The 26,351-nt window shown below is 42.8% G+C and overlaps 1 protein-coding gene across 2 annotated transcripts in view; it reads right to left on the reverse strand.

Annotated features, from left to right (window-relative positions):
* LOC126350846 (MICAL-like protein 1) overlaps positions 1–26,351 on the reverse strand; it is a 78,647-nt gene that overhangs the window by 41,308 nt on the left and 10,988 nt on the right. Inside the window, exons 1-4 of one of the 2 annotated variants that reach the window (XM_050002553.1) lie at positions 23,941–24,443; positions 5,263–5,418; positions 1,415–1,605; positions 1,078–1,160 (exon numbers count right to left, since the gene is read on the reverse strand). In XM_050002553.1, the coding sequence (XP_049858510.1) occupies positions 1,078–1,160; positions 1,415–1,605; positions 5,263–5,414 (426 nt within the window). In that variant the 5' untranslated portion in view covers positions 5,415–5,418; positions 23,941–24,443. Of the gene's footprint in view, positions 1–1,077; positions 1,161–1,414; positions 1,606–5,262; positions 5,419–23,940; positions 24,444–26,351 lie in introns of those variants that run through there. The other variant, XM_050002552.1, reaches the window with a different exon arrangement.

A 26,351-nucleotide genomic window follows, 5' to 3' on the forward strand; every position in this document is an offset into this window, starting at 1 on the left:
ATGCATGCACAACATAGCACAAATAGGCCTACTATGCCCAATGGAGTGATCCTATGCGAGAAATAACTTTTACCAGGCACACAACATGCAACATGTTTAAGTGTATTAGTAGCATTTCCTCATGCATGCAGGACTAATGGAGAAAACTACATTATATAAAAATAGGAATGAGCTATCTAAAGCAGTCCCAATAAACATAAAATACTCTCATTATAACTAACATTTTCTAAATTATTCTTAAAATATAAGATGATAAAATACATAAATCAAGACTGGAAATAGAAAGAAATGATAAATATAAAACAGCACCAATTAGGGTCACTTGATTTTCAGGTGGTGGTGGTGGTGGTGGTGGTGACGGTGGTGGTGGTGGTAGTGCTGTTCATGTTCTTACTTCAGTGTTAGTTGGTTTTTGTGTTAAATCTATACACACTCGATCATTTAGTATTTGTGACTCCCACATGGTTCCTGTAGGTGAAAAATGTCAACTTGTGGCATGGTTTCAATTCTGCTTTAAATTATAGATTCTGATGTGATCACTGTTTTAGTACTGTATCTGCCAAGATCCCTGACTGTCATTTCTCACATGTAAGACAACAGGAGCAATAATGACAAATGTCATAATGTATAGATAATGGGACTTTGCACAGGTCTCTAACTTTCTGTCTTTACTTAATATTTCACAAGATTTTCTGTGCCAGAAATTTCACTGAACACAACACACCATCCTGCATATTATCTTTGAGTAATGTACCTTGCCTTGCATGCTAATTTGTACAACTTCCAGATGTATATGAATCTTGTAATTGTTATAATTACTAATTTACATTGCTTTTTATATTTCTGGCACAAAGGTTTTATCTTTAATTAAAAGAGGTGTAAAAGAGTCAAGGTAAGTGTAAATACAGTTGTCGAATATTTTTAAAAGTTTAAATGTTTATGACAACAATGGAGATCAGGAGGGTACCTGGTGATGAACTTACTCTTATTAATTTTGTATATTGTTCACACTTCTTGAAACCAAATTTCCAGTCTTGATTTTAAATTCAGCTATAACATAGAAAGAAATTCACTTACCTTTGAAGGCGGACTTTCAGCAACCACCACTTTTTCTGGTGTACTTAATGGCCTTTTGTTAACAGACCGCCCCAAGGGAGAATCTGCACACAAATAAAACATATCACTAGAAGCAGGTTCAGTTTTTAAGCAAATACTGTTAACCACAGAACATTAAATCTGAAAAGATATTTTATTCTGAAGTCATCGATTTAAAGATTACAATTTCCAGGAATTCAATATTCTTTTATTTAAAATTATACGTGTCAGTGAGACATGATTTATTTTGCACAAGAGATGTCTTCAAATAGCTAAAAAAATATTTTTGCTTCGACAGTTATCCGTGAAAAGTGCTCACTTTGCTGGCTCCCTGCAAATGCCTGGTAGAACTGAGACAAATAAGTCAAAATTGACAATCTGTCAGGTACTTCATATTCCACCATGTCTTCAGCATCAAGTAGAGCTGGAATACCAAGATGAAGTTCAGCTGTGCGGAATGCCAGCTCATTGTTATGGTATATGTCATCTTTATTGAGGCTGTTGAAATCACTGTAACAAAAAGCAAACAATACATTAAGTCAGTAAATTGGTAACTGTGATCTCTTGGTAGTGGTTTGTCCTTTTATCTAAGATTGCAACTTTGATATCAGATGTAATGGTTATTAGTTCCAACATGTATCCCCTTCTAAATATGAACGACAATTACAAGTAGTGAAATTTATGTTTGCATGAGGCAGCTCATTTAAACTGAGAAGCTGAATTATTACATTCTAAAGACTACATCACTTCCACTGAAAATAATTATTACAATGAGGCTAAGTTATTTATAATAATCAATCAATAAAGAGAAACTCCAGGGTGGTTTAAAGCTAACTTATGCTTCCAAATAAGTAGAAAAAGTTGCTATTTTACATGTTCATGATGGGGAAATTCTGAAAACGTGCATGTGTCCAACACTACACTGCTGCAAAACAAGATCACAGCCTTTACTCTATTAAGGACAAGTTCACAAAGGAAAAAAAGAGAGGAAAGAGAGAACCTTGCAGTTACAATATAGAAAACCATATTAATGCTAACACTAAAGAGGTAGAATATAGTGTCTAAATGCCTCCATTACATACAAATCAAAGAAACTGTAGCTTACACTACATATATTCCTGCATCACATTTCATGCATATTTTGAACTCTAAAATAGCAGTTTGTAGCATTAAATCCACATTTTAGGGGTTATGCCAATGACCACTGACAAAAACATGATACCTTGATGAGACTGCTCTAAAGGTGAGTATAAATCAATACCAATCAATGCCTAAATCACAACTGCAAAATCAAATGTACCTACAAAGTTTAATCATAATTATAGTTCCTCTGAAAGCCAGTGTGCCGAGAGTATGGATAACGAGACTGGGTATGTTGTAAGTTATGAAAATTAAGAAATGTTAAAGAAAGTACTTATATTCGTGCAATCAAGTAAACTAAGGCTCTTTACACTGTGCAGAATCGCAGGCAACTTATTTCATTGATTTAAGTGATGATGGAGTTGCCTTAGACAGGAAACAATGATCAAATCATTATGAACTCATTTATGCATAGCAAAAATCTCAATTCACTGCATATTCACAATGCCATTACTTGGATACTCACTTCCTATTGTTACAAGCTAGGTTGGTTTCCCAGTAGCCAATTAGCCCACTAATCCTCTGATATTTTACATTTAAACTACAGCCCTGGATAGAAAGACTGTGACACTATTAAAAAACATGAAATTTATACCACATATGAACGCTAGTGGTATAAATAAACAAATAATCTTAGATCAAAAGAATCAATTTAGGACTTGATGTCAATATTGTGTGGTAGGTTCATGAAATTACATTTCAATTGGTTTCTTTTGTGATCTTAAATTGGAGAAGTGTTTGCAGAATATTGTGCATTTACTGTTGTACTACTACAATTAAGGTTCACAGTTGTTTAATTCTGAACTGAAGAGAACAGTACATGATATGTTACTAAATTTCCTTGACTGTGTTGTCAGTAATAGAGATTGAGAATAGGCAGCAGAAGAAAACTAGCTTCCCTAAGATTGATCCACCCACTAAATACATAGCAGACTGTCAGTGATGCTATTCACACCACACTAAGCTGATAGTCAGCACAGTGACTGGTGGCATTTCTCATTTACAGTTGCTCCTTTCAGATACAGCATCAAGTGTTGACTTGGTTTGCGCAAATAGTGCTCTACTGCATCCTACACTGGCAGTAATTTGTTCCAAAATAGTGCTCTGAAGTACATGTTAGAGCATGTATTGAATGGTTAATTACAGTCCTCATGTTTTGGATTCACATAAAGACAATTCTGTAGAGACAAGCCTCATTTATACTTTAGTAACATTGTGGCCACATTTTTGACACTTAGTATTCAAGTTAGGGTATTGTGATAAGTAAATGTCAAATGAAATGGTGTGGGCAGTCACGGATTTCATCAATGCCCTCATTTGTACAAATTGCATGTGTCCCCAACATCAAAGATGTCCTGCCCTAAGAGATTTAGGTTCAAATGGCACTTCCTTCGGCAATCTTTGGCAAAATTTTAAAGAGACATTGCTCAACTGGACTACTAAGGATTTTAGAGTATTATCAAGTACTTCTAGTCTGTTTATTGGCCAGGTATGTCACAGTTACAATTACAAGAGACCATGAGCACCCCAACAGTCAATGCCAAACAACTGAGCAAGCTGTGGAACATGGATCAAAGCAGCATGACAGATCAAATGCTGAGTAGATAGTCGAAGTTCTTTGAGATGGTATGATAACATGCTGCTACACTTACTGCTGTGCGCAGTAACTTTACTAAGCATTTACATCCACTGGTTTCTGCAAAATTTAAGAAAACATACAAATGTAATAATTCAAAATTTTTTATATCTGTCGTAACAAAACTGAGTCAACATGAGAAACATGTGACACTGCATGCATAAAAACTGATAACACATTTCAAATATTGAATATATTTAAAATGTTCAAAATGGTCCCATCGTTCTCACATTTCAGTACACTGGGTGAGATTCTCTAACAGCAATACTGTGATGCTATTAATGATGCAAGTCTTTGAGATCCATAGGACGTAAATTTAAAGTCTTACTATGTAGCACCACAGCAAGAACCTAAGGAGTAGGACAATTCCAAACACACTGGGGATCAAGTTGACCATTTATACGCTCTGAATTGTTGCTGTTGAAGATTGATCACACACAGGATCAATCCTCTCATGTCACACACTGTTGTCTTGTAAGATGCAGTCGTCACATGTTGAACAAGAGGGAGGTTCTACATAAACACTAATGATATCTCCTGGAGACCTGTGCAGTTCCACTGCCTTCTGGAGAACTGTATTATATGCACAAACAAAGCTGACACTCGGTGTGGTCTGACGGGAGCAACTGCGTATGGGAAACACCTATACAGTCGCTCCCAGCATCCACTGCACGAAATGTTAACCTAGTTTGTGGATATTTTATGTCTACCTAGATTCACGATCCTACATCTCACCTGACAACCTCTATCTGATTTTAGTCTGTCAGTGGCCTTCCGTCAGAGTCTGATCTCAACTGATCCCCCAACATCACTTGCTAGAGTAAGTTGTAAAATATCAGTACCAACTTCATACTGTTATTAAGATACACAGTTGACCTCTCCAGAACAACGGAAGTTAACTGAAATTACACTGTTTTCTGTGAACAAAAGTACTGTGGTAAGATTGGACTCAAATCTGGTGCCAACTACCTTGTGTTCCTCTATTATTACCACATTGTGAGATTTTGTTCAGAGTATCAGTGTGTGGGACTGGCAATGTCACAAAACTTAAATGGATTCTGCAGATTATTTGTAACAATCCTGCTGCTAAGTGGCAAAGGTTTCGTGCTTCCCTGACACTAACTGGATGGTATGTTTTGAGTCTTGCAATGTTTTGCATTGAATGCTCCTTCCCGCGCAAACATTCGCAGTTTCCACGAATCCATAAATTTTTGAGAGCCATCAACATGAAAGCAGTGGAATACCGTACCGAACACGTAGTCCGGCGTTACCTACTCACGATCTTTGCCTAACTTGTAAGAGAGAGAGAGAGATTGCACAGCGGCGCGCCGGCTGTCAGGCAGGGACTGCGGGTTACGCCGGAAGTGACTTCCTGTCACAGCGGTACTCACATGAGGTCCGGCCGGAAGTGGTGTATGAGCGCGCAGAAGGCGAGCCCGTCCCGCCACGACGTGGTCATGTTGTCAATTCTGACGCCTGGGTAGCCTGCCGTCACGCGCTTGCACCACATCTCCAGCGCCTTCATGCCTCGTTTCTCTCCCATCTTCCTGCAACACACGAAAAGATACAACTGAGTTACATGTCAGCTCTGCGTAGCAGCTAACGAAGCGTCTTTCCTGCGAATCTTAATTTAAAGTAGGTTAGTAAAGCGTATATCGTTATTCAGTCAATCATTTTCATTCATTCATACGAAGTTCCACCATGGAGGGGAACATCAAATCACAGAAATAATTGTCATAAACTACTAACAGAAGCACAATATTACTTGGCTTCTTTTGCGGCCGACGCCATGAACGTAGGCAAGTTATTGCCGTCTAGTTTATTGTGTGCCACCGGGAGAAAGGGGTGGGGGTAAAGGGAGAGGTGCCCCTGTAATCAACATGGCATAGCACTGCTGCAACAATGCTACGGCGTTTAGTGTTGTTACGTAGCTAAGATCGGCAACAGGTGGAAACACTCCGTATCGGCCCGAAGTCATGCGATTTCAACAGATTTGTTTGCTCCCAGAAAAGAGCCCAGTTACACTGTAGGATGCATTACGAAAGACCTCTGCTACACTGTAGTAGTTCTTTCTTAGAAAGGCGACACAGCCATCACATCTTCAACTAATTTTTTAACATTACGCACCGCCAGTCTAGATAGAGGTGTATATAAAGTAAAAAAAAAAAATAATAATAATACATGAACTTAACTGTTGCTGAGTGTCACATATACGATTTTTCAAGGCGTCACACGAGCTCTGAAAAATGGTTTCGAGACATACAATTCATTTAACGGCCGGTATTTACTTCGTTTATGATTTTAGTTGTGTGAACGTTAGGCCGAAGTCTTTGCCTAATATTTCGTCTCGTGATGCTGGAGACATCGTCATAAAGCTTCCGAGGATTGCCTCTGGAATTTCTAGACGAAACGTCAGGTTGCTGACACGTGCGTCAGCGATTTTATATTCCGACATGGTAGTGATAAATAATAAATGTCGTGTGACTAGGGCCTCCTGTCGGGTAGACCGCTCGCCGGGTGCAAGTATTTCGATTTGACGCCATTTCGGCGACTTGCGGTTCGATGGGGATGAAATAATAATGATTAGGACAACACAATGCCCAGTCCCTGAGCGGAGAAAATCTCCGCCCCTGCCGAGAATCGAAGCCGGGCCCTTAGGATTGACATTCTGTCGCGCTGACCACAACACAAAGAAATACCTGCTTCATAGAATTTTTATCTGAAGCTCAAACTATGACGCCTCCCATATTTTACTTATGCTAAGATACGCTAAATACGGCGATGGTCGCACGTAACACAAGATGAGAGTACCTCACAGAGACTAGAGGCCTTACTGCCAACTGTTTACCATTACTTCCTACATCACGAAATATAAGCTGCAAACTCCGTGAGAGGAGTAACAATGGGAGAATATCTAACAAGCCAAGAAGTTGCAATTACAGGTACCCGCAAAGTCGTTGCGTCATATTAAAGACAGATATAAAAAAAAAGTGTGCGGAGAGTTATTAAATATGTGCAAGCTATTTATCTCACTTTTCTAACCGCAAGTGCAATAAAACGTGCGTATGTCGCTGAGGCTTTCGGATGATGTCGCAATTTTTCGACGGAGCGACGCGAACCCAGGGACCCGCAGAAATACAAACACAGGGAAAGCCTTATGTAGCGCACTAAACATGCTGTTTGCTTGCAATTTATGAAGTTTGAGGCAAAACTCAGTCCATGCAAACGTAGAAAAACTTCGGCGATCTGACGCAGCTACCTCTCCGCTGTAATGCCGTACACAAATTACAGCACGATGCTGCGATTCATCAGCAGTCTGTGCAACCCTGGTTCCCTTAGCAGCGTTGTACAGTACTGTGGTGCGGGGATTTTGTGTAGACCACAGATCTGCAAATACATAACATGAAACAAAAAATTCATTAAATAACTTTATTTTTCCAAGGTGATAATCAAAATTTTACGATTACTGTCACTCGTACAGCGAATGAAAGATTGGTCTATTTACGGAGCTGATGGTAGAGTTCGAATGTGTCGCAGACCCCACGAAGCCATGGACCCACGCTGTCAAAAAGGCAGTATGTAAGCTGATGGTGGCGCCATAATGGTGTGGACTGTGTTAATATGACAGTGACTGGGTCCTCTGGTCCAGCTGAACCGATTATTGACTGGAAATGGTTAACTTCGGCTATTTGGAGACGATTTGCAGACATTCATGGACTCCATGTTCCCAAGAAACGATGGAATTTTTATGGATGACAATGCGCCATGTCACCGGCCCACAGTGTTCGCAATTTGTTTGAAGAAATATTCTGGACAATTGGAGTGAATGATCTGGCCACCCATAGAACATTTTGGGGCATCATCGAGAGATCAGTTCGTGCACAAATTCCTGTACCGGCAACACTTTCCCAATTATGGACGGCTATAGAGGAAGCATGGCTCAATATTTCTGCCGCGGACTTGTATAGTCTTTTTGAGTCTATGCCACGTCTTGTTGCTGCACTCCGTCTGTCTGTCGTAGTACATATGAGGCTCCCAAATAGTGGATCTACGATTAGTGTAGAAACTTGTATCTTCTCTCTTTCAGGCGGTCGTGAGATCGTGTACAGTGGTGGTGGGTATACAGCCTTATGAAACTGCCCAATACCTTGTAACACCTCTGTACAGAGGAGTTCAAGACATGCGGTGTCCGTGGCAGCCAGGAGCGGCGGTGAGAGAGAGCACGGATGACGCGGCGCCCAGCTGTCTGCGTGTATAGCGGGCGGTCTCACCAGCAGGCACCCGGTGGCCTACTTCAGACCAAGCTGGGCAGCCTCTCTTCCGTGGACCAGGCTGCCTGCTTCCTGCCCAAAATTACGAGTGAGGCAGTCGCTAGCCGCGAGTTCCTTCAAACAACGCTTTCGGGTATACCGCCGAGTTAATAGTCTACTTCCGGGTATTCCGCCGAGTTGTTCACATTTTCCTCTACAGTATTTGAACAGCCGAGCCAGCTTCCTTCTCTGCTGCGACATCTGTTGTTTTGTGTACTCGCTGCGTGATTTCCAATCAGACTGATCTATTGGTCTCACATCTCTGTTTATAGCAGCTTTCGATACCCGCCTGTCATTATGCCATTTTATGCTCTTTCGTTCCTCACTCACGAGTGCGGGCCGTCGAGCCCCCGGGAAATAGGGGCCTCCCGCAGCGAACTTACGGCGTCGCTCTATCCGACATACACCACGATCGTCCGGGGCCACGCAGGGAATCACTATATCAAAGAAATTGCACCCAGTCGAGACCTTATATTTGTCACATGTTAATAAGAGCGTGTATCTCTCTTAACGTGCAGCTACGAAGCATTAAACTGGTCTCAAATAGTAAATCGCTTTCCCCTGGAGGCGGTCGCTGCAGCTCGTAAGACCTGTAGTGTCATGTGCTATGACGTACGCGCCGCGGACTGTCTTTCTCGTGGGCCTTGCCGAGACTTATCACGACGTCACGAACCTGACGTCGACGTCCGCCTGTCAGCTGCAGCAAACATTGTCCTCTGTTGGTAGCCTTTTTATAACGAATGCCAGCTTGTGCCATTTACGTATATACTAATGATTCTGATTATCATCACATTACATACGTGAATGGAATTGATTAACTTTTTTTTTTACATACGTGAATTTTGCTAGCGCCGTTTACTTTTACTGTAATGCTTTATTTCCATCATTTGACTTTACATTTCCTACTATACCAACTCGACAATCATTCTCGGTCAATACCGTGCGAAGGAAATATTTTTAATCGACCAAACAGAGTAAAATATGTTCTTATCGTTTTCGATAAGATGTAGGCCAAACATCAGCTTCGGTCCGCATTTAGGAAAATGCTGAATTACGAAAGCTGCCTTTTCAGACAACATTCTTCTTTACGAGGTTATTCGAAATGTATAACAAAAATAAAGTTATATTAATGAGGCCACATGCTTTTGTTTTACTGGATGAATATGCATGTCAGACCATAAAACGTCTGAAAATGCCTACCCGACACCGTGTTATTCACGAAAGCGCTGTAACATTTACTACTTCACGCAACTGTTATGTGTACAGAAGAGAAATTAAGAACAAAACGCAATCGTAAACAACAGTCTGCTAATGTTTTGGGGTATCTCACATGGCGGCGCCGGCGTCAAAGGAACTGCAGCCTAAATCTGTAGCGCCATCTCCCCTTATTGTAACTCCATGTCTCGCATTAAGGTAAAAGTATTCTTTGTCTCCGAAAGACCCGTCTGTATCGCATTCCATGCGAATGTGGCATAACATCAGAACAGTCGAGGAGAGATGCACGGAACGTCAGCGACCACACTAAAACAACCAAGAAAATCAGCTCCCGCCGAGCACTCCCTGGAATAAAACAATGAAATAAAATACAATGAGATCTGTATCGTCGTGCAAAAGTCAAATTTCTGGACCAGCATTATTAAGGAGACTGCCAAAGTAAAGATGTCAGAACTCTTCATACACAGGGACGGAGGTTTGAATTTAAATAACGCCTGGGGTCCGGCACTTAATTTGTTAAAATCTCGCCGCCCACCACGTCAACCAGAGTAGGTAAACGCTGAGACAATTTGTATTTCACAGAACATCAGTGCGAACTCTGAAAAACAAGAGATCAAAGAACATAGTAGGCACTAGGAATCGAACTCTGCCATAAATTTCGGCGAGAGATTAGTTCAGAGTCTGGTTGGAGTCCAGACAGCGAGTACCCAACGGCACAACTCGCGCACCTGAACAAGACGGCTGGGTCGGTTGTCGAAATCCTGTGCGCCACCTGAGCAGAACACCCGGAAGCATATTATTAATCAATAGTACCGAGAAAACCTGAGAGATCGTTTCACCCAAATTGTTGATTATATTTTTATGTACAATATCTCGGAGGCCGAGTTGTCTTCATATGCTGCCAGATGGGTTGGAACCCAGTACGCGTAACGAAGTTGCAGCATATAAAGACAGTGTCAACGTCGAAACAGTGTGCAGAAAAATAGGATCAACGAGTAGGGTGAACAGCCGAAATCATACTACTCCTGACAATCACCCCGAGACATCAAAACACTTGTTGGCTATCATCAAAAGCCTCAAAGGTGAGGACGTATTTAAAACTGTCTTACGTCTCGAGAGGCTAGTAAGATGACGTCTCTCTTAAGACATGTCTCTAAATTGATAGAATAACAATCCGAAGACATTAAAACTATAGACAGTAAACAATATTCCTAACAGGGACGGAAGGTAATTGCAAAACATACAGATTAGCTAATCGCATAGTTTAATACTATCCGTTTGTTGGATGGGAGGTAGCTGTTTTTCTACTCTACCGGTAGTAACTGGTAGCATTCGAACATTCAGACTGTACTACACGCACAATAGGGCCTATAACTCAGCCCCTTTTCTGGGAGCGTAGGAATCGGTGGAACCCGTATGACTTCGGGCCGGGAGGGAATGTTCCTCCCTGTTGCCAGACCCAACCACTAAACAATGCAACACGTTGTAGCACTGTGAACGCATTGTTCTTTGCAACGTACTTCCTGCCCTGCGAGGAAGTGATACAACCAAGACTCCGCGAAGATTTTGACTTTAAAACGTGTCAATCAATGTCGCGTATAGGGGGCGCAATCGCACACAGATGGGCTACAGGTACGTGGAAGTAATTTCAAACGTCATTAATTCGGCTAGAAATAGATACAACCTTTCAAGTCTCCTCTTGTACCCGAAATATGAAACTTGGCGTCAGTACAGTTTTCACATTCGTGGTACTCGAACGTCGCAAACTACGCAATCGCAAAATGAATTCATGATTGTCAGCTTTAAGGATGTGACACTTGTCTAGGTATCATATCTGGGACACTAGTTATCCAATTGGAATGAACAAATCGTTATTTTGAATCGCAATGGATGTACGACCATTCCGAATTAAACGAAAGGAAAGAAATGAGGCTGTTGAATTTAACAAGCTGGAGACTGGTCGATTTTCTTAAAAGTGTCTCCATATATCGTGAAAGGTGGGGGGGGGGGGGGGGGGTGAAAGAGAGTATTCGCAATTCTAGCAGGTGGTCACAATGTTCTGACTACACGATAATATATGGAGGCTCTCCTCTTGAGCGCCGTTAAATGAATACCGCGGTGTTACAGGACGCGAGATAGGCGAGGCGGAACAGAAGAGGGCAACCGTCGATAGCTGCGGTGCGACATCCGCCCACACGCGGCGATGACGTAACCCAGATGCAGCAGCCGCTGCGCTCGGCGCCGAGGGGCGGTCGATCTTCGGCCTGAGGCGAGCGGCCGCCCAAAGCCCGACAGTGGACTGCCTGGCACACCACTGGAGACACCAATAAGCCAAGCGGTTTGTTCACAGTACACTTCAAAATAACAAGGTGCCTTGCAATTAAAAGTCGACATCGCAAAGACATTGTAACCGCCTGCCAGAATCGAGCAACGGCAACTCACACCGAATGAACAACTGAACGTCGACTGTCAGCGGTGTAACCTTGTCAGCTTCTAACTGTCATAAAACATTTCGATTCTGATAGGTTATCAATAATTCAGAACTGTGTCTCCTCGAGTTTCTGCCGTCGTATGCTGTTTCCATGGTTTGGCTAACGTTCTTGACTTGTGGCCGGATGTGCTTCCTGTCGTCAACCAACCTCAGCATGTCTGGCATCTTTTTGTGAATCGTCTAAACTTAGATCTGCGCGTTTTTTAGTGAGTGTCACGTCTTTCCTGAAGCGTACATTGGGGGACTAGCCCAGAATACGCCTAAAGCAAGCGTGGAAAACCTCCTAAAAACCACATTCAGTGTGGACGTAGTACCAGACCAATATAGTCGTTAAACCGCAGCGGGGAATCGACACCAGTCTGGTCTACCTTCCTGTCTCCCAAGCTAGCGCAGGCATTGAGCTTATACGAGCAGGTGAGTTCTATTGCACAAATGACACGCGTTAAACGACAATGTTAAGCACACCATTGTCAAAGACTTAAGATAACTGAACTCTGTTTTCATTAACTCCGCCTCTTTGCGCATTGCTGAAGAGACTTGTGCTTTCAGCTGTGCTCTGTTGTCCTAATTTCTCGGTTCGGGTGGTTTATAGCCGTTAAGAAAAACGTTTTCCACATAATTTTTATTCTAACTTCTATAAATAATCCCTCTTTACGTTAGAGCAGCTTCGGCGCTGTGCAAGTAGGGCACGCACGTGTTGATAACGACCGACAATCGATATATCTCAAGCCTTATCGACTCAGCCGAAAAGTGTCGGAAAGTATTCGTCGAGGAAGATCCAAACGAGCCAGTACACGAGATGGTTGGTGCAGTTATAGAGACTCATTTATATCACACACATCGGCGCGTGGCTCATTGATTTAATGGTTAAATGCCAGACAGCGGATCTGGCGTTCGATTCCCCTTTAGTCCTAGCATTTTCATGTCACTTATCACTTCTTTCACCCCTGCCCTGGCAATATTTGTTTACCTGAAACATGCCGAGTTGCTTTGCGGTTCGGAATCCAAGTTCAGTCCCCACTTCGGTATGAGTGTCGGGATAAGAACGAGAGCACCGCATCAAAATAAGACCACGCCTTGTAAAGCACGGTGGTGTTCAAACCATCCTTCCGTTTTGATGACAGCTTTACATTTCATCGTAGGGAACGCCGTGACTGATGCTCGTGTAGTACCGCCAGAACAGGAAACCACAAGCTTTTGAAATGTTATCTAATACTTCAGCAGCCGTGCAACTTGATCATACACGACGCTACTCAAATAGGGAGAAACTGTTTTAACTTACTTCCTGGAACCTTGAACAACCCACCAATTTAGGCAACATACAATGAAATGGTTCCTATAGTTAAACTAGGACTTAAAGGGCAAAGAAAAAGGAATAAGTCCTTATCGCGTTGTTATAGAGTAAAGCCAAGGTAGTCGTTCGTACCTGAGGGCCTACTTCTCCCGTTCCCGCCTCACAGTACAGGTGCGCGAATTCTTACACAGGCGTAACACCTGCCTTGTTCCGGGTTGTGGTCTTACATGTTTCACCGCAACCCAGAAAAATACCTGCCCTTTCTCTTCCTCTGGTACCAAACGTGTTTCACATAAATGGGATTTACTCATTGAATAAGACTGATACTATACATGTTGGTTACAGACTGTCCAAACGGAAAATGTCTATGTGCTCCACTTTTAGCGAGGCCAAACGTCTGGAACATAAGACGAGAAATGCATATGTTTTGACAGATGGTTCTTTTAAGAGGGCAATTTCCCGCCTTATGTGCACCAAATAACCGTCAAATCATTAATAACTGAAATTTGTAAACCAAAACGGACGGAAACACACAATGTGAATACGCAGCTATTTTTAAACTTCGGCACCTTTTTTCCTAGCTAAACACTAGATAACGGCTTAAAAAGACGAAAGTAAGTAATTGTGAAACGAACAGTCCAAGTGGGAAAATACTGCATCCATTTAATAAATTTTTGCTTGTTGTACCTACAATGAAGTTAATGAAAGGATTAGCGTTAAAATTCCCACTGACGACGGAGAAACTAGAGACGGACACGAAGTATCGATTGGGGAAGGATTTGTAACGCAACCAGCAATGTCCTTTTCAAAGGATCCGCCCCGGCATTTGCCGTGGGTGAGTCAAGTATACCAAGGAAAAACCCTAAATAGGGATGACTGGACGGGGATTTTATCCAGTGTCGTCCTGAATGCAAGGTCAATGTGTTAACCACTACGCCACCTCCCAAGTTAATTTACAGACGACGCGTAAGACACTGCCGACGTTAGACCAACGTGACGCTGCGGCGTCGGGAAGAGTACGTGCCCCCACGTAACCAAAGCAGAAATGGACCTCACTGATAAATTACCGACAATCCCTGCTCAATGTAAACCGGCAGCACACGAAAGCCAACGAACGCCGATCGGAGTGGAGTATTCTGAACAGTTAGCACTAATTGTTGTACGAACGGACTCGGCTCTACGGGGAGGAGTAAAAACAGAAAGAGAGCTGAATGGGCTCGGAGCTTGGGCTCTTTATGGCGCACTTCCTGCTGTTTCACAGAGTCCGTCGACCCGCCGCCAGTTCCCAAGCAGACCCGCAGCGGGCCACGGGCGGCAAGAAACACTGCCGCGAACCGAAGACTACTTCCGCTGCCACCGCGACTGGCTGCTACAGCCACTCCACAGCTTTTTAGCGGTGCCATGACCGGCAAATTTAATCGCCATCTACCTTTGGCGCCGTCGCCATAAAAACTTGTCAGTTCACAATAACGATAAACACTGGCTTCAACCGGTAAGAACAGTTTATTTGAACATAAAATGAATACATACGCCGCTGATAACGCTACAAAGTAGACAGAAGGTATCACTACTGTAGAAGGGATGTTAGGGTTTAACGTCCCATCGATACGGAGATAATGAGAGGCGGAGCGCACGCTCTGTTGGGAAAAGACTGCGGACACAAACCGTGCGAGGGCTAATCTGTAGAACCGTACAGACGATCTCCTCTGGTGATTACACCGACAGACAATCTACGTTTGAATGGATGGGCGAGCTTCTGAACCTATTACGAATTCACATCGCGCGTTTTAATCACTGCGAACACGCAACTCAATGCTGAAACAAATATCGTTTTTAAACGATTTTTACATTCCTACTTGAAGTGTCAGCGCAACTGCGTGACTCCAGAAAGTTCAACATCGTTATAAATAAGGCGAAATGCCAATATTCCAGTCTTTACGCAAAGGCCACAAGACGAATAAATCGTTCGCCTTTTGACTAAAATCACGTCGTTGAAGCTTCGAAACTTTCGTGAAAGTTTTAAATAGGAATAGTGATAATAATGTTCGGTTTTTGCTCATTTAAGTACAACAAGTCAGGTACCTATGATCCCTATGGAGTTCGAAACCAGAAAATCACAAAAAAATGTGAGACTATACACGGAATCAGTGACTGCTACAATTCTAGCACAATCTTTATTTCAACACAGAATCCCTCTGTCGCCTGTAAATATTTAAAACACTGTTAGTCGTCACTTTCATCTGAGGTTTCATCGAAGTAAGATTTGCATCTTGATTGCAGAAGAGAAAAGTGCAAAATTTTGCTATAGTCTGTATCAATTTTTTTTTACAAACAAATAAAAAGGTTTCGCCGCAGGTGGTGCAGATACCATGGGAACGAAATTAGTATGTCCGGATGGGGATATGAACCCTGAATTTCCCGAAAAAGAGTTGGCTGGCTTAAATTTTTGCAATCACGATCTGTATAAACAACCATGCACTTTGACGTGCAGTATAAGTAGTCGCATTCATTTACGTAGGCTGTCGAATGTTGTGAATGTGATTGTATCATACTGGGTAACAACTGTCACTGGAAATGATAGAGTATTGCAGCGACTATCCTACACTAGGCGCAGCACTCCACCCTCCTGAGCCTTGAAAAACTGCACAGGGAATAAACATACGTTTATTTTTAGGATACTACTACAAATTTTCTCATGAGCGATTTGTTAAACCTGATGCATGGATACCACGAAAGACTACATGAACGACTATCTGTCACATGGATGATAGAATCGGTAGAGGATACTCCGCAGTACCTTGATTATGTCCGTGGAGTCGCTTCAGGAAACTCGTTCGTTTATTTTTTCTCTCAGGCACCTGCGTAAGTCACAACCTCGCGACAGAAGAGGAACGAGAAGAAAAAAAATAGCGGTTAAGTTCTCGAGGTTATACGAAATTACACTTCCTCACCTCTCAGGGCATTTAAATTACAAGCGACCTTGAGCGGAACACATAGCGGTTCCATCAACAGAATGATGTTCTTGGCAACTTCCAGTCCGTTCGTAGTTGCACGGCCCTCTTTTGGTTCTTAACCAATTTCCCCCATGAAGGAGGGGGGGGGGGGGGGGGGACTTAGTCTCCAAAACTACAACACAATTGCACTTATATGTAGCGACAGAACTTCGAATCAGCGTTAATGGGCTGGCAATCATCTGCTCTTTTCGGAACCAACCAAACGATCGCGGCATCTTCAGCGCGTACCGGACGTGGTTGTGAACGCCCTATAGCAGTGGCCATTATGTACCGGGCGCGAAGTCACACGTACAAAAAGCAATGCGATCGGCATTAAGAAGGGTGCAGGTCAGTTGTACCCCTAGGGAATCAATACACAGGTGCGTCGCAGCAACGAACGTGGATCACTCTCCCTATTCCATTTTACTAGCCGACGCACTCTCCGGTACAGTTCGCTCTTTCCAGTTGACATCAAAATTCATTTCAACTCCCGTGTCACGAACAGATTGTATACGTATGAAAATTCAGAGAGTAGAATATCTAACACTAAGAAAATTCAACTTTTGTCTCTCTTGCGACTTGCTCCCCCCCCCCCCCCCCACCCGCGCGCATATGCATATGCACACAAAGCCATAAAAGACTTAGGACTCTGAAGGTTGTAACTGGACCATTTTAGTGCTTATTTCACAACGTTCACGCGGTTTTTAATGGAAACAGAATCCTGAGACTGTCTGAAGAGAAAGAAGGCCTCTGAACCAGTAAACTAAGACCATGTGACCAATCGAAGCGTTCATATTGGGAGAATAATGGCGAAAAATCACTTAGCAGACGACGTTCGCTGTTTCGTAACTTATCTACTTCGGTAACTGACCAAAGATGAATGGTCACATTCACTACCCTGTTTCTTCGAAACCCGCTTATCTGAAAATACCCAGAACAATTACAGAGCTGTTACCGATAGATAAGGCTGATGAGAGAACAAATCCACGCTTTGATAAGTCTCAGATGTTATCAAAGATTATTGCAAGATTTCAATGTTCGACGAATATAGAGTTCACCAGTACGGAAAATCAACTCTTAACACTTCAAGATACCTACAGAAGTACTGAGTAGAAAGGTACGAACATTTTACTGCTTGCTTGATTTTCGTATCTATTAAGATAGGCTGAAAAAACTATGGATTTGTTTGAATAAAAGAACTCACTATTTAACAAAAATGGTCCCTGCTGTGGACTAGCGTTGATTTTTTTCAGTGTCTTCAAATGTTAGATTTGCTCATTTTACGATAGATCCTTATATCTGCTTACGATATAAGGGATATCTCCTGTATTAATTCTGATTCTGGCCGAAGTTTTTGTAATTTTTTATTTTTGGCTAGATGGCGAACAATTCAGAAATTTGGATTGCTTCTCCCCTCAATTTTCTGTTAACAGAATTAAGCTGAAAACACCCACAAGCTCTTCTGCAAATAGTGTGGGATTCAACCGAAGCTGATTACGACGTAATGGGACGTCTCGTCGACATCACGGTCTCCAGAGACCATTTCGTAATTTGTAAGCTAGGGAATCAAGAGCAGTCTTTTCAGTCTAGCGACTGCCTGGAGTGATTTAGGAACAGAGCAAAATATTACCAAAGAAACACCATGCCGAGTTGGCGCACTTTTAAGACACTGCGTCCAGATTTAGATTTTTCTTTGTTTCCAGGAACTGCATTTAAGTCAAATGCCGGGACGGTTCCTTTAAAAAGGATAAGACCGATTTTCTTAAGAATCCGTGGTTCTGTAACGACGCCATGGTGCCGCCGAGTGGACTTCAGGACTTCGCCGGTCCTATCATCTAGACTTAGATGTGTCGCAGTTACCTAACTCGCTTCGGGTGAATGCTGGTTCCTTTTATGAATCAACTGGAGACACTCACTCTGTCTTTGCCCAATCAGAGGTGGCGTTCCATCTCTAATGGTATCAACATGCATCTGGCCAAAATACTAAGTTTCTCGTCCAAGAAACCTTCACACTCACAAGGAAAGCATACACCCAACGGATCACCAACATTTATCATTCTTCACTCAACTGTAGTACAAACAAGATCTTTAAAAAGCTGCTCTCGTACGATGGGCTTATCAAGCGATTTCTAGAAGTCGAGGTTCGAAGTTCATGATCCTTCTGAAAACTATAGTCGCGCCATGAGATGCCCGCTGTCGGAGAGGGGCACAGAACGCGGCAAGTGCAGCGTGCACGTTCGCAACAAGAGGGGCTAGATCCTAGCGGCAAACATTTTTTAACTGTGGTAAGTGGACGAAACTTGGCAGCTGAGACTAGCGTCGGCGCCAACTGACATGCCTACCAAATACTACGACTTCCCCTGGCGCGGGGGTACACAGTGCCATACGAGAGTACATGCCCTCAAACCGCGGCGTCAGAGCGTATCTGCTGATTGTGTGTTTAAGGAGGCGAAACATCTAAAGTCATCAGTCTCCAGTTCATTCACCAGAACGACATGTGTGTGTATGCGCCATCTATTTTAGTTGGAAGTGAATTCGATATGTAAGTGTGAGCATGTTTTCTAAATGAATGAATTTTCAGTCCGCAGCTGAGTGTCCAGTAATATGAAACGTCCTGGAAATTAAAATTGTGTGCTGGATCGAGACTCGAACCCAGAAGTTTTGCGTTTCGTGGGCAAGTGCTACCCGAGCACGACTTAGACCCGTGTTCACAGCTTTAATTCTTGATTGTCCCCAGGCCTTGGACAAGCTACGCCTCCGCAATATCCTTAACTTCCAGGAGTGCCAGTCGCAAGTTACGTAGGAGAACTTCCGTGAAGTTTGCATCTTAAGTGAAGTACCGGCGGAAGTAAAGCTATGATAACGAGTTACGAGTCATGCGAAAGATAAAGATCCCGGGCCGGCACACAGTTTTAATTTAGCAGTAAGTTTCACTTTTCTAAATGCATAGCTTATATCTGAGGCGGAATATGGGTATCAGCCCGGTATTCACCTAGTGCGACGTAGGAAACCGCCTAAAAACTACGTCCACGTTGGCCTCCACACCGATTCTCGTCAATTCGCCGGTCGGTTTCGAACCGGGACTGGAGCGCCTATCGTGTCTCGGAAGCGGGTGCTTTGACGCGCGGGCTAATCAGGCGGGTGTTACAGAATATCACAGCAGTTATACTAGGATGTACCTGCTGTGAATAATTTACGTTGTGATTCGCGTACACTCACCAATGAATCAGTAATTTCATAACGATCGTTATTATACATAACCAAAAATGAATCACAGTCATTATTGTTATTCCTTTCCGAAGAAACATGATACAAGGGTCTGCTAGATAAGGAAAAAAGAGAGACTTGAAACGAACGCAACACGAGCAGAGTTCTACTGTATATGCCAACGTAGTCTGTTGTGTTAACGCCGCTGCTTGGCGGTTGGCGCTCTGTATGCTAATGAGTGGGCTTGTACAACACTGAACCTACATTTCTCCGGAACAATCGAGAAGCGCATCGCCCTACAATTGCGTTCGTTACATCCATATACGTGCTAGTCGAGCGGAAGAACAGCGCGCACTGTTACCCATATGGTGAACATTTTCCTTATCAGATGGTACGGGGAGAGCGCGACATACAACAAACTGGCAATGTGTTTTCGCCCAGCAACTGCCAATCACGTAACACACTGTACGATATGCAAACACATTTCGTAACGGTGAACTAGGCCAGTGGTTTCCACCTGCGAAAAGGCTCACCACGGTGGGAAAGTGGCTTTTCCCTGGGGGCTGGTATCACATGCAAATGTCCCCCCCTGGGCGCCGTATCGGCGGCGTCAGCCGCCGACGCGGCGGGACTACTTTCGAAACGGGACCAGGTCGCCGCCGCCCACCAAACAAACAGAACGTAAGCGCTACCTATTACGAGCAAACGGGCCTGTGGTCACCGGCGGGAGGCGCGTCCAGAAAAACGCCGGCAACCATCGCCGCACACATGTCCCTAACCACACGGGCGACGAGCACAAAAGGCCGACGGCAAACACGTCTAAATACGTGATGAGATCATACGCGATGCTCTGTCAGCTTGCAAACAGCGTAGCGGTTCTACGGACAGATTATTACGCGTTTAACGTTACTGGTCCGCCTACAACACAAGGTTAGCAGAGTTCACCGATGTCCAAAATGAAATGAGCGTACAGCATATTCATTAGGGACAGATTAATAATGTAGGAGGCAGACTTCCGCGGTCTAGCCGAAGGGACCATCCCAATAATCATTTGAAGTAATGCGTGAAATGGGGAACGCTGAAATGGAATTTGAACGCTGCTCCTCCAGAATTCGAATTTTTTTAACCAGCGCGTCACATCGCACATTGGGATTTACCAAGGACAGACAGGAGTGCCGTCAACCGATCACCAGCGCTGTAACCAGGTTGATTCTGCAACACAAACAAATGGACACTATATCATAAACAACTCAAGACAACAAAACCATTTTTTGCAAGTAATAGTCCACCCAAAGGAGAGAATATTCTTTTGTACTATTAATAGCTTTGCTTCGATCTACGGAAATACTGCATCAAAGACAGTAAGTAATAACGATTCACTTCATTTACTACTTTCGTGTCATCATAACAGTAAAGTAGAATATAAATGCTAGTACCTTTTATTTTGCAGAAACGCCTCTAAATTTGCAACACATCACAGTTTTATCCCCAGTACCAGGCAAACATCGCGTAAGAGTGCTACAGCATAGCTGTGCCTCAGACTTCAGTTTCAGGTCCAGCCCAGCGTTATCAGACGTCATATACATATAAACTCCATTTTGCTGCTAAATTATAAGTCGCGCCATTAAACAACACTGATTCACGACTGAGACAAGTAGAACGCTGAGTCTTTAGTATATTGTTGCCGCCACGAAAAATGTCGAGGACATAAAAAAGTCCGTAGTTGCTACAACGATAAAAAAGCCGTTCTGAAAGGAGAGTGAAATATTATGGATGCCCATTTTAGGTGAACATCTATTACGGCGGGATGCGTTTCGGAGGCGCTTAACTCTTTACACAATAGTTTAAGGATTCAGTGGCTCGGTACGTGATAAAACATCTACAGTAAACTGCTGCAGCTGCATTGCGCAGTACGTGGAAGGTATACTTGACGGCATGCCCGAATATTTCGCAGAAGTCAAGGATTCTCGAATAAGTAAAGGAAATATTAACGAAGACTGGATAAACCATCACTGGTATTGGGATAAGATGTTTAGAATGTTTTTTTTAAATGACTTCATGTTCGTGTTTAGCTGTAACATAATTATTTCACAATAATAATCTCGGCATTTGGGATACAGCTATTAGTCTTTATTAATAATACAAGTAGATTTGTTACTGCCTGGTAGATTTAATTCAGTCAATATGAGGCAGATCACAACCTACATCAAATATGCTTGGAACTGGTACAAACAGTGACACTGCACTACTGACATAAAAGACAGTTATAACTTAAAGCGAAAATGACGAAACTGAAAAAAATTATAGAAGCTGTGAACCGACATTACGTCAGTCAACAAATGCAATTCCGATGTGGGCATAATTAACACCTCTTTCAAGCTGAGTAAATGGCATTTATGAAACTCTCATTAATTTAACACCGCATATATTTCTTCGAATATAAATGGAATTTAGCAGTTTACTGCAATTCTGACACTACCTCCATTTAGAGCTTGAGCGTAAATTACATCAGAATAGACTCATTGCTAATTATGAACGTAACCCATGGATTCTTTTTACGACGACTGCTACTCTCGTAGCCTGTTACCTACGCTATGCACATACGCCATCTGGGCCTTTCTTCCTCACTTTCTTTTCACTTAGTGAAACAGTTGGCAGAGGACTCCTCACATCTGACAAACATTCTATGAAAGTATCTTACTGCTGAGCAGCACGCTGGATAGAGCCGCAACGAGTGGATCGATACTGAAGTAGCTACCTCCCCAAAACAGCAGTCGTTTATATTGTTCCAGGATAGCTGTTAGACGTTGCAAAACAGCCGAAACTTTAATCAATGTTGCAAGGCCTGTCCGACGCCGAGTCACTACAACAATACTATCATACTGCGACAAGCAAATGCAGCTAAAGATTGAGGATCGTCTTAGGGCGGCACGATTCTGATTAAAACTTCTGACAATAACCGCAAGTTTGACATGATATTCACCATATTCTAGTGCAATGCAGGGTGGTACAGTCAATTTCTTTCATGTGTCTTGAACAAATATTGAAGGAAAAGTGAGATGATACATATCTGTGACGAAAGAAAGGAAGAATAATACATCAATTTTTGTATGGGTTACCCGCAACATCTATTCATCTCGAAAGCGAAAACAAAAGGCAGAAATCCCTCCCAGACTTCATCAAAACTACCACGCTACAGAATAAATACCAAGCATTCATGTACACAAATTGTAGACACACGGCATTAAACAACACTGTTGCAAAACATAAATGCTCGCGATTACTACTTTCCCGTGAAAATTTATCCTGATTTCAATAGGAAAATATTATCAGTGTTAAATTCTTAACAGAAAGATGTGGGTAAAAAAACTGCTTAGTTTGTGAGCTTGTCTGGCCTATTATTTATCACGAAGCAATATACGCCTTCGCCCCCTCGTTGATACAACATTTAGGGAAACTCTTGATAACACCGAGAACAAATGTTTTAGTGCTAAAACAACAATCTCTTTAATCACAATGACCAGAGCAAAACAGCTTATTTTTGGCTCAAAAGGCGCACGTCAGCCGCAACTAAGGATTTTATTTCAAGCAACAAATTACACAGTAGCTATTGTTTCAAAACAAGAATATTCTGTGGACAACTTGCAAACTACGTAGTGCTGTACCGATGGAATAGTGAGCAACACACACACAAATGTGATGACCTGTAGTGGCGCGTTATAAGTAACACAGAACTACAGATCGAGTCAGAATTGGGTAAGAGTCAAATTACTTCTATTAGACGCAAGCCTTCTAGACAAAACCACCTGGTTGTTCTAATAAATAGGACACTCACTCCTAAAGAGGGCAAGTGACAGAGTACCATTATACACTACAATAGCTTCCTTACGCTCAACTGAGCAATCATGTGAATATGCCTGCAGTAGAAAACGAATATACCTGTTTTTATTGTGCTTACGTTGGGAATAGATACCCTACAAACTATAGAACTCGCCAAAATTTAAAAAACTATTTGTCATTTATGATATAAACAAGTCGTCATATGTAGCTTGCTGTGTGTAATGACCAACAACATGTTTCATCTTGCAAACGTTGAAGCAAATTAAAATCTTTACCAACTCTGCAATAAAGACGATGCTAGATAAGGAGAGTCTGCGCCCCTGCATCGTCTATCACTAAGCACTTCACTGTAGACTAAGTGTTATTCACTTGTTATTTGCTAGTATGCTGCATGCATAATTCGTTTTGATAATCTAATTTCGTTGCCAATTTCACGCATTTTTCTTACTATGTCGTAACTTAAGCGAATATGCTGATCTCTCCCTAAGTCAATATTAGTATACAGCGTGTATGGATAGAAGAATACAAGAGATGTAAAGGCTGTAAATTGGAACATTTAGACGAAACATTCACGGACACTGAATAGAAACTAGTGTACCGCGTAGCAGATGGTCAAGCAAGGCCTATCTGCGACAAGAGCTTCAATAAGGAGCCACATCACGAACAGCCTACACTAATACTTTCGAAACGACTAATTCAGACGCTACACACAGACGTACCTGTCTGGCTGAAATAGGTACGAAGAGGTTAAAATATCGCGTCTTCAGCAAGAGCAGGCTTCCCGCTGTGCACAGCTACGTAGCATCATGGTCTCGATCGCGTCCGTCATGCCGGCAGCGAGCTCCTCAACTGCAGTCGTCACTTCGGATTTCGGTTAATGTCGAAGAAGCAAACGATCCACCAACTCCTTCTAGCAGCTGCGCACGCGCTCGCGTCCCTGACTCAACTGAAGGCTTTTGTCAAAGCGGCGCCAGTGCCGCAGCAGCGCCAACAGTGGAGAAAACTGGAAACTTGACTGCCGCCGAGCTGCAGGCTGCGCTATCGCAAAGCGACTGAAGGTGAGGTGCGCAGTCCGTCCAGCTGCCTAGCACGCAGGGGTACCCCAGCAGCCTGTCTCAGCTCGCGCTCCCTCGAAATGCTGTGGAACAAGAAGAGTTCCACAACACCCGATGCTTCCTCGTCGGTGGCTAGCAACGCACTGGTGCGGCGCCGCAGACTTCTCGCGTGGTAGTTACGGCGGCGGCGGCCGCTCCGTGTTATCTCCTACTCCGCCCCCTCTCCCCCGCCAATTACCACAGTCGTCCGGCTTGGTGGGGAGAAGAACAACACTGTCGAGCAGTGTCACGCACACATGCACGCACTTGGGCTGCTGGCTCCGTCCGATGTGCTCCCCACCTTCGATAACCAGCTGGCAGCCGCGTTTTCGCTTTCGCTTCGTCCCTGGGACGGCACCTGACCCTCTCGCTGCTTTGCCCTTGGTCAGGACGGATTAGGAGGAGGCCACGTTAATAGCACTGCAACCCGACCTCTGAAGACATCTGTTTTGAAAATGAAGACTGATTACAGTGATAAGAATGGGTATCAGATTAAAACATTTTGACTGAAGTTCGGCAGGCACTGATAATGCAAGATCTGGAGCTTTATTGTGTTACGTTGGGAGTTAACAACAAACGACGTCGCAATATGAAGAGCAAGGAAACACACCAAAGCCGGGTGAGTCGCCTTCCGCAACCATGTAGGGAAAGACAGACGTCCGGTAGCTACTGATGCGTTGTTTTTACATATGTGAGTTATAGGACAGGAGACCAATATGAGAAGGGAAAGGAAAATGGGCGCACGGCCATCAGGAATGGAAAACACTTCAAGAACACTCGTTCTTTGATTAGAAACGATATTTTTTACTTGTTACTTACTGCACGAATTATAAAGTCATACTTCAACAAAAAGTATTCTTCCGAGGTTAAATAGATGAATTAGGTAAAAAAACAAAGAATGGTACTTATTTTTATTGTATCTCACTACATCCTTCTTAGGCGACAATGCGCTTGAAGTGACGAGATTCTCACTTTTCCATTCTAACGGAGAAGCAGTTTATGTTGAACTTAGCAAAATAGGCCATTGGAGACACGATTATTATCTCACTGATGAAAATTTCAACACTCAAAGCCAAACATTCAACTACAGTATAGGCTTGAGTCAAGAGAATAAGGTATACCCATTCGAATATAAACTGGTGGTTTTTCGCCATTATTAGACGCAGCACTATCCTGAGGAGAATGTTCTTGTATGATAGCCGAAATCGTCTTTCAATAAGCTCCTGTTTCAAACAGTTTAATAAATAACCACAATAGGAGCCAACTATTGTCCTTTTGCTTTTGTCCGCGTAATATATCAGCATTATGCCCGTGAATTTGAAAATGCAATGACTTTTCATCCGACAAAATGATCTTCAAGTTAATAAAGCTTTCTTCAAGTGATTATCTTCAACCGCTAAATATTTGTAAAAAAAAAAAGTTTTTGTGCCAACAACTGTACAATTTTATTTATTCTCTTCCGGCTATCATGTTCACGGGAGATAATAATGTACATCAGTTGGTCAAAAATTCATCTCTGCCAAATACGGAAACATCAATTATAATATGTGACGAACTATCACAACAATTGATTCACAGAATTTCCACTTATCGAAGTGTGATAACGTGTACACACTTGATTTTAAACAATGAATAATCATCAGAGGCTCATTCAGAGCATGATCTGTATTTTTGACCCACTGATGAAGATTATACCCAGTCCCAAAAACATGTAGAGAAAAAATAAAATTGTACAGCTCTTGGCACAAAAAATTTCTTTTTCGGAAAGGATCTCCAAGTTGTTTGTCCAACTCTCACAAACTGTTGACTACGGCATTGTTGTTTCTTGGACTCATTAATGTGAGCGTGGGTCCGAGCAGCGTCTACAGTCATGAAACTGCATAAAAAGTGTTGCCAGATTCTACGTTGAAAAGTTCTTCCGCGCGAGCTATTGTCTCTTCCAAACGGGACTCCGAATTCAGACAGGATTTTTTCACAACGACTTTTTCGTGAATAGTTTAATGGAGTCATTCAGCTGAAATGCCTTCAGTGTGTGT

Source organism: Schistocerca gregaria, chromosome 1 (genome assembly GCF_023897955.1).
Source record: "Schistocerca gregaria isolate iqSchGreg1 chromosome 1, iqSchGreg1.2, whole genome shotgun sequence".
Classification (NCBI taxonomy): domain Eukaryota; kingdom Metazoa; phylum Arthropoda; class Insecta; order Orthoptera; family Acrididae; genus Schistocerca; species Schistocerca gregaria.